Here is a 9,838-nt window from a genome sequence, read left to right as displayed (position 1 = left end):
ATGGAGTTCTACTCATCCGTACATCAAATGACCAAATTGGTGCAATTTGAAGCGGTCTTTTTGCGGCATATGCAAAAATATATAAAAGCTAATGAAAATAAGTTGGAATTTCTGAAGGCGTAAGTGAGGGTGCGAGTGGTAAAAAGAGTGAAGTGGCTTGAGATTTTCTCAGTACTGACGTACACCAGGCGATGAAACAATAGCACATCTCTATTTTGACAATTTTGTTGTTTTCTTTAAATTTTCTTGTTTACCAATGCAATGTTCACATTACCAAGGGATAAAGGTATAACAAAATCAATTAATTTTTTGGCAACTTCAAGATTGTACTTATTATACTAAAATTTAATAAGTTGTGAAGCGGCTTGCCAACAATTTTTCGAAAAATTCGAATTAAAAACCTTAAAATTGTAATGGAAAGTTTAGGGAATTCTTCTAATTATTGTGCAAAGTTTGAAACTTGGATTTTTCTAGACAGTGAAGTATACTTTTATAAAAAAAATGATGAATATTCACAAAAAAAAAGTAGTCGAAACTGGTCAAAATATTGATGTGCTATACGGCATTTGAGAAACTTAAAAATTTTAAGGAAAAAATTGTTCATTAAAGTTAATAATCAACTCCAGGCGGAAAAGAGTGATAAAAGTTATGCGGGTAGGCGCAAGATTTAATTTCGTCTTCAATGCTTTAGTAAGGCTACCAAGTTTGGTTCGACAAGAAAGGGCTGTTCATGTTTATATTTCCGTGGAACACTTCAGTTAATTATGTTTTCCTAGGAAGCTTGTAAAAGACAGTTTTTAGTTGAAAGACTCACGTGACTCAAATAACCTTTGCGATCGGCAAATTTCTCTGATGGGAAGACCAGCTTTTCTGAGTTATTTGTCCCTGACTGATTTAAAGCAAATATATGGATATTAGAAAACACTGAATACGTTGAAACTGATTTATTGTGTTTAATAGCGTTATATGACATAAGAGAAGAAAATCAATCCCTTTTAATGACATCTTGTCGCCAGACTGGCGGCCTCGACTTTTAAGACGACTTGCGAATGCCGCCACTGTAGTGCAAATTGTTAATGTATAAATTTAGATTTTCTTTTATTGTTTAGTAATGTTTAGCGAAATAGTTTTTAATTCTTTAAACTAAATCTTAGAACTTAAACAACTTCGTGTGAGCCCTTCTACCTCTCAAAAATGTACTAAGAGTGAGAGATCATTTGTATAGCTATAACTTAGATATTCATCAAATAAAACTAAACGAATATTTTCTTTATTAACCATTTAACTGTGTCGCACCGTTTACAAAGCGCCCACAAATTTGTGTCGCGAAAATCGAACGAGGACGGGTATAATTGCCAAGCGTAGAGTAAGAATTGCATGAAACATAGGTATAGGCTTATTTTGTAAAATGAAATTAAAATTACGAATATTGATTTATTTCACTTATGTTATTTCGCTAAAAATGTAAGAATACAAAGTTCAAGATTTATTTTTCTGTTGTGGAGTGGTATTTTCTGAAACGAGGTACAACACACAAGGGCACATTCCAACAGAACACCAGTAAACATCTTACGTTTATTATAACACAGGGAACACCTTCGTGTGGCGTTGCTTGCACTCGAAGTTCCGGGATTTGTATAATCCGGAAAATGATTCACGAGTAATTGGGTTACATGATGTATGTTTTCAGGATCGCTGTCGGCAGTAATGCTTTCAGAGGACGACGAAAATGCTTGTAAACGTATTATCTTCTTTGTAGGCGAAATCACATCATCGTCGCTGCCGGGATTGCTCATTTTGAGAATAAAAATATTAAAACTAAAAAAAGAGTATTATTATTATTATATTATTATTATTATTTATTATATTATAATAATATAAAATATTAAACTAACTTAAAAACAAAAAAAAAATGAGCACTCTAGCTGCTTGGGCCTTTACAAATATTTCTGGAAAACTTTGTAACATTTACACACTCACTTTATAAGAACCATTGACTCGTGAGATCGTATACTCACTTGATAATAACTGTTCCCCAAATACCACTAAATCGCTGATATATATATACCATGGCTGATTCGGTATGCGAACTAATACGCTGCTTCTTCCGGTGTATGCGGGGAAGCATGAGTTTATTACACAAATTTTCATATTTTTAGGTTTTTTTTTTGGTTTATTTTGGCCTGGTCTCATATTCTTCTAAACATCTTGAAATTTAAAAATATGTTACATTTTTTACAAAAATTACAATTTAAATACCCAATGGTAACTACTTTCTTGTCATGACTAATATTGTTGTGATGACAAAAATTTTTGCCACTTTTCCATGACGAATATACTCGCCAAACACAGTTAACTGGTTAGTACTGGGCTAAAAATATTCTTATCGCGATAAATACCGTTGCTGTAGCGCTTCGCTGTGGATATGAAGCATCACACATTGTTTATCCAGCAGCAGTAGCCCTTAGGTAGGTAATGGGCAAACCTCTGAAAATTGCCTTTGTAAGGCCGTTAAGCCTTCGTTGCTGGAACCTACTCGAGATAACGGTTTAAAATGCATATGAAAAATTAGATTATTATCAAGAAATGACAGTGAAAGAAGCTAGACGACAACTCCTTAGCGCGAGCCATTCAACCCTGCCTCAATTAACATAACTGAGTACAATATGTTATATTATTCATGTTAAGCGCTGTTTTTTTTTAATGAAAGTAAAAAAAATCATCATTTCAAAAATATAGGTTGTTCTAAAGGAACTTATAAAAGGAGACAAAGAGGGGATTACGGTAAACCGAAATTAGTGAAATGAAATGAGGAAATAATAGCATAAGAGACAAAATTCAAATCGGGAATATCTGCAATGAATACTTTTCTAAGAAAGTACCATTTTTTTTAAATTATATTGATAACTGACAACAGAATTCAATTATCCTTTTCCATTGGAGGAATGCAGTATTTATTAGCTTGAAAGGGCAATCAAAAATTTGAATATAACAGCAAATGATCCGTATGGGATATCTGCACGTTTTATAAAGAAATATAAGACTTTCAAGTTTTCCGATTATCTAAATTTATCAATGAATGTTTTGCAGTTAATCAGGAGTTAGGGGAAGTAAAAATTGGCTCCGTTGTCCCAATCGACACAAGAAGAAGTTAATAAATATTTTCAAGCTTCCTATAAATAACGAAATTAAGCATTATTGCTCCAAAATTTTAAAATGTTATTTTAATCGATTCAAATTCTTTCTAAAACATAACCAAATATTTGATGAGAACCAATTTGGATTTGCACAAATCTGAAACTCAAGAAAAATCTGCTTGTTTCTCATGTACGAAAATATTGTCTATAAATTAAAATATGTACTTCGCCTGGTGATTTAGTTAAAGCAATTGATTCGACTAATATACAATAGAAATAATGGTCAGAAGACTTTTAGAACTGGGGCCAGAAAATAATCTTGTAATAACGTAATAAGTTCCACGCGCGCAATAGGGGCAGGTGTACCGCAAGCTCAAGGCTTTATTTTTAAAATGTAATATCTTAATAACGTACTTGAATTAAACTCGATAAGAACACTACACGCTGATGATGAGCTTTTCATGTACTCAACGATTTCGATACAAGAACTATTAACAAGCATGAAATCAAACTTGCGAACAATTAAAAATAAATACACAATAATTATAATCAAACATGATATCCATATAAAGCTGAAGTATAAGGAAATTGCCTTCTTCCTCTTTGATTTATTACTTTAATCACTTAAGCGATTTTAATCGAGTTTAACAAAGCGTACGTGTCGTTTCTCTTTGTGCGACAGTTGAATACACCAAGAGAAGTCAAATCCTTCTGTGCTTTATTTTTCCAGCGCAAAGAGGGCCTTGCCTTTTTCTGCTACTACTTCCAGGTATACTTCCGCATACTTTCAGAGTTGGAGAGTCTGTGTTTTGCGGGTTATGGAGAATACCGTGTGATGACTACTTGCGGTTGTGTCCTTTATACTATTGGGTAATTCCGCAGATGTATGATAGATAGAGACATGACGCGAAGTACAAGGTGCTTAGATTGTTGGCGCTGCCAAGCTTCATAAAGCTTTTGTAGATTCTCGAAAACTGTAAGGACCGCCAGCATGCGATGTTGTCATCGTCTAATCTTTTGCGTCATACAATAGGATGATGAGAAGTAATGTGCAAACATTTTTATGATACAATATTCTATACCAAAAATTTTGGGTTTCAAAACTCTGCCGGTTCAAATTCTGTATCTTAAAAATCTAAATGACTCAATATATTTAGGCGGTTTATAATCTGATTCACACTTTTTCTACAATTTTCACCTAAAACAATATTGTGGGTGCAGAGCTTAGAACGGTTCCCTGACGAAAGACTTATAAAGTGTGGTTTATAGGTATTCGTCTACTTAGGCAGCATATGTTGCCAATACAGCTTCTCCCCGACCCCAATCGTCTGTGAATTAAATAATTTTCTTTTTGCAACTAACAGAATATTTGTGCAGTGAAGTGTAAGAAGAGATAAGGAAATTATATTCAAAGTGCAGGTACCTCTGTTGAAATGAATATATGTATGGACATTCTCAAATTGCTTTTTATGTTGCTTGGTTAGAAATATTTTACATTATTACGAATTATGGAAATTACCACTCTGAAAATCCTTCTCTAATCACCCAACTTTCTGGTTACTTACCGTTTTGCAGTCGGTTGGAAGAATTGGAAGCAGATCGCGATGAAGCACTTCGAGAAGGGGCGGATTACTTTGAGAGCCCGTTAAATATGTATATGCTAACCAAACGCTTGACAATGGATTGGGAGCGTGTTGAAAACCTTATGCAATATGAATCAGGAAAAAGTAATTCAAACATGCCAATATATTTAAACATAATGTAAATTCAGTTTTAACCAAGGTCATATTTTGTTATCTGTATCTTCTTTTTTTACGGAAGAGGAGTGCTTCGACAGTCTATGGCCATTGTAGCCATCAGTGTGAGACTTTAACCCGAATTAAAGCCCCCTCTTGTCTGTCTATATCTGTATCTGTATCTGTATCTGTATCTGTATCTGTATCTGTATCTGTATCTGTATCTGTATCTGTATCTGTATCTGTATCTGTATCTATATCTGTATCTGTATCTGTATCTGTATCTGTATCTATATCTAATTTGTATCTGTATCTGTATCTGTATCTGTATCTGTATCTGTATCTGTATCTGTATCTGTATCTGTATCTATATCTGTATCTGTATCTGTATCTGTATCTGTATCTGTATCTATATCTGTATCTGTATCTGTATCTGTATCTGTATCTAGTATATCTAATTTGTATCTGTATCTGTATCTATATCTGTATCTGTATCTGTATCTATATCTGTATCTGTATCTGTATCTGTATCTGTATCTGTATCTGTATCTGTATCTATATCTAATTTGTATCTGTATCTGTATCTATATCTGTATCTGTATCTGTATCTGTATCTGTATCTGTATCTGTATCTGTATCTGTATCTGTATCTGTATCTGTATCTGTATCTGTATCTGTATCTGTATCAGTATCTGTACCTGTGTCTTATCTTATCTTTATCCTTATCTTCATTTCGAAATTGACTTTAAAGTTATGCTGTAGTGGACCTTTTTTCTTAGAATCTTATGTAGACCCTGAATCTGCTGATAATGATGTCGAAAAAATATACTTCAGGGTTTGATTGAAATGTAATGAGCCTTATTTTTTTAAGCAGTTTTATTAAACCTTTTGGCTTATACAACTAATATTCTTCAAAATAGGACCCTTGGCGTCAATACACCGCTGGTAGCGGTCCTTCCACTGCAGGAAACATTTTTTAAACTCATCCGCCGGAATCGCATTCAATTCGGCTGTCACAGTTTCTTGGATCGCCTCGATGGAGTCGAAACGCCTCTCCTTCAGCTTTCTTTTCAGGCGCGGGAACAACAAGAAGTCCGGAGGGGAATGTTCAAAAATTCACGAACCCGGTTCACATCTTCGTCTGTTTGCGTCGTCGAAGGCCTTCCAGATCGCTGTTCGTCTTCGACGTCCTCCCGGCCTTCCTTGAACGCCTTGTGTCACCGTTTTACCTGGGCACTGGACAGAGATTGGTCCCCGTAAGCCTCCTTGAGTAGCCCAATGGTTTCGGTACTCGTTTTGTTTCGCTTTACGCAAAATTTGATCGAGTAACGTTGCTCCAACGATCGCTGCATTTTCGCCACTGCAAAATCCTAACACACTTTTAAAACAACTTTCCCGCGCGGAGCGATGTTGACTGCATCGCTGTTGCCAGCGAACTGGGACCGGTTTCTAGTGGAAGGGGAAGGTCCAACGATCATTTTCCCCCACCAGCCGATTTGGTTGAACGCTTGACAACCGCTCCGCGCGGGAATGCTCATTACTTTTCAATCAAACCCTGAATTTCATAATTATAGCACGGGAACTTATTGACAAATTTAGACGTTATTTTAATTTAGTATTGAGTATTTTTAGTATTTCAATACTTATTTTTTTTTTGCTCATATAGTTTAGTTTACTATAAAACCTGTATAAATTCCAGTTTCAAACCTTGTGTCAACTCATAAAAAAATCTATACATTTAGATAAAAATTTCAAACCTCTTAGTCAGAATTTTTAGAAAACTTTCGGGTGTGCAGTTTTACAGCTCATTGAATTTTGGTTTAATAAAGTGTTAGTTTAAAGTGGCATACAAATTCCGTAAATTTTTGAAAAAAATTTTTTCTGGCTATCTTCTGCGTTTTCTCCATGTATCGAATGCTCGATACTTTTATATCTTGTGATTTAAGGGTTTATTACAGTGGTTTCCAAATTTTATAATTTAAAAGGGGACCTTCACAGATAGTCGTTGTAGCTACTAACAATCATTATTAATAGAAATTTATTTTCAATAGCTTGCTGTTTAAAGTTCATGCAAGCCTTTCACAAGAAGTTGCTGATATATAAAAGAAAAATGGAAGGAGCGCAAGGAATCACTAACGGGTTTCCTATTTTGAAAGACTTTTTACAAGAAAAAATACCTCCATCTGAATTTTTATAGTACAGGAGCAGCAATGAACCATATAAGCAAATTCATAAGTAATTACCAAAATAATAATGTCCTTATGTATCAAGGAGGACTTTCCCTGTAGCCCTGTAAATGTGATTTATCATTATAATACTTATTGCCTTTATAGTGCTCTTTCAAATATTTGTGTTTCCTTTTCCTTAGGTTCATGTTTTATTTGTTGGTAAAATGGTTGTCAACGCTTGAAATGTTTGTATGAATCCAACAGTATTACTTCGTCTCACATATGCAACTTTTTTATTATGACCTTATTTCACTTTTTTCATAGAACTAAAGCTATATAACTGTATTTATCGATGTGAAGTGAAATAAAGTAATATGGCTTTATTTATTTATACATATGGCTTTGGAATTGGTTACATTATTTCGTAGTACTTAATGTTGGTATTGAAGCAATAAAACCATAATAAATTTGAAATTTAGGCACAAAACCTATACGATACAAAGAAAGACGAGTTTCTAAGAATAAGAATAAAGAAATATGTTTGATTTCCGCAGAATCACTCAACGCAATTGAGCGCTACAAGGACGCCATTCCATATCCTGGAACTTCCGAATTAGATGGCGCTATTGACGGCTTAGTGCGCATACAGGATGTCTACCGGCTCAACACAGCAGATATGGCTCAAGGTATACTGGATGGTGTAAAGTATGAGTGAGTGCTGTCCTAGTAATTTCATCACAATCATCTAGGAATATTTTCTTTAATAACTTTATTTTCTCATTCGTTCATTTCCAGCGTCAATCTAGATGCCCGTCTTTGTTTTGATATTGCGAAATACGCTGCCAAAGAAAATAAAACGCGACTCGCTCATGCATGGGCTACAGAAGCGCTACGCTTGCGCAACGTCGAAGTGTTACCCAGCGAAATGCTTTCGGTAGAAGAGAAAATCGATAAGGCAGAAGTTTTGTTGATGCTGGCCAAAACAAAAACGGAGCTGGGAGATTTGAAGGGCGCAAATCAAACCTTAGCGGAGTTGGTGCAGTTGCGTCCAAATGTCGAGAACTATACAACGACTTACTTGCATTTTCAGGCCAAATATTTTGAAAGTGAATATGCTAGCGTTAATCTAACGGAAGACCATGAAGTGCGTGAAAATTTGCGTAAAATAATTTTTATTTTCCCAGTATAAAATCTATTCCCTCCCACATTTGCAGCCATTACCAACCAACCTATTCACTACCGATCCCCCCACGCTTTACAAACACATTTGCAATGGCTTATTTACGCAAAGCCCGAGCGAAGAACGTGATCTACGTTGTGGCTACCTCACCGAGACGCATCCTTTTTTACTGCTTGCACCCATAAAAGCCGAAGAACTAAATCACTATCCTTTGCTTGTGCTCTATTACGATGTGCTTTCGGATGCTGAAATCGAGATAATGAGAAGTTTAACAAAAAATCGCATTGTACGTTCGAAAATCTTTGGTGCTAATGAATCTGTTGTCTCACGTGTGCGCACAAGTCAAGCCATATTTTTACCGAAAACAGTGCACAAGATACTGCAGACGATTGATGTGCGTGTTGAGGACATGACAAATTTAAATATGAACTTTGCAGAGGATCACCAGTTTCAGAATTATGGCATCGGTGGGCATTATGAACAACATTATGATTGGTTTGATTTAAGTTTGGTGAGGAGGATTTATTTGTTTTCGAAAGTAATTTTAACAAATTCAAATTTTTGATATTTTCATACCAGACTGATCTTGTTGTCAGCGATAAAGAAATGGGCAATCGAATTGCAACAGTTTTATTTTATGTAAGTCAATTCACTTTTGCTTCGCCTAATTTAAAGTTCAAAAAAGTTATGGCACAGTGATCCAATATTAGCTATGCTTTTCTACATTTTTTCTTTTTAATTTTTGAGGGATGAAGAACATTGCGAATATTGTAAAAAAGTCACTTTGCCAGAAATTCGTTAACTCACTGTACTCATATCTATAATTTTTTATTATTGTTTTTTTTTTTTTCAAGTTAACTGATGTCGAGCAAGGCGGCGGCACTGCTTTTCCCTATCTCAAACGTTTGTTAAAGCCCAAAAAGGGTGCTGCGGCTTTCTGGTACAATCTGCATGCTAGTGGCGAAAAAGATCAACGTACTCTCCACGGAGGTTGTCCGATTATCGTCGGCTCCAAGTGGGGTATGTTGAAAACAAATGAGTTCGAAAACATTTTTCCCATAAATTAATGTTTTGTGTTATTTTCAGTACTCAATCGTTGGATACGTGAACATGATCAGAGTGAGCGCCGTCCCTGTGAATTATGGTCTAATGTATAGGTTAAAGTCTTGTGTTGTTAAGTGTGTGAAATAATAAAGTGGTTAGAGTTAAGATTTTGAATTTTCGTAATTACAAATTGGCATTTTCGGAGTTTAGTTTGGGTTATGTTAGGCTGGCTCAAGGCCCATTTATTAAAGGTGACGGCACTAGCCAAACAAAACATTTAGTACATTGTCATTTGAGTTAATTATACTTTCAATAACTTTTTTCAATCATTATTGTTGTAAAGATTTTCACTAAAAATATAGAATTAGTTTTTAAATTAATTTAAATTTCATTTAAGTATTATTTTCAAGTATATCACTTTCTTCCTTCATTTTATCAAAAACAAGGCGAATCTATTAAAGGTGATATCAGTGGACCAGCTGATTTGATTATTTTCTTTTTCCGTGTGAATTCAGATGCCAGCACAAAATGAAAAGTCGTTCCATTCGCATCATCGTCGTATGCTTCTAATTC

General features: G+C 34.8%; 1 protein-coding gene across 1 annotated transcript; it reads left to right on the top strand.

Annotated features, from left to right (window-relative positions):
* On the top strand, positions 1 to 9,378 carry LOC128869168 (prolyl 4-hydroxylase subunit alpha-1). Its single transcript, XM_054111702.1, has 8 exons — positions 1 to 119; positions 4,713 to 4,864; positions 7,596 to 7,752; positions 7,837 to 8,185; positions 8,256 to 8,749; positions 8,818 to 8,860; positions 9,076 to 9,241; positions 9,308 to 9,378. The coding sequence occupies exons 1-8, from the start codon at positions 1 to 3 to the stop codon at positions 9,376 to 9,378; spliced, it is 1,551 nt and encodes a 516-aa protein (XP_053967677.1).
* Positions 9,379 to 9,838: the final 460 nt, after the last annotated feature.

The sequence above is a fragment of the Anastrepha ludens genome, chromosome 2 (genome assembly GCF_028408465.1).
Source record: "Anastrepha ludens isolate Willacy chromosome 2, idAnaLude1.1, whole genome shotgun sequence".
In the NCBI taxonomy this organism is placed as follows: domain Eukaryota; kingdom Metazoa; phylum Arthropoda; class Insecta; order Diptera; family Tephritidae; genus Anastrepha; species Anastrepha ludens.
Note: the sequence above shows the minus strand (reverse complement) of the source record. Positions and strands in the feature narration are given on the sequence as shown.

Bases quoted from the DNA above. Each gene is read 5' to 3' on its own strand.
- LOC128869168 (XM_054111702.1), top strand. From the start codon at position 1: ATGGAGTTCTACTCATCCGTACATCAAATGACCAAATTGGTGCAATTT. The intron at 8,186-8,255 runs GTGCGTGAAAAT...CCACATTTGCAG, and splicing joins ATCTAACGGAAGACCATGAA to CCATTACCAACCAACCTATT. The intron at 9,242-9,307 runs GTATGTTGAAAA...TGTTATTTTCAG, and splicing joins TATCGTCGGCTCCAAGTGGG to TACTCAATCGTTGGATACGT.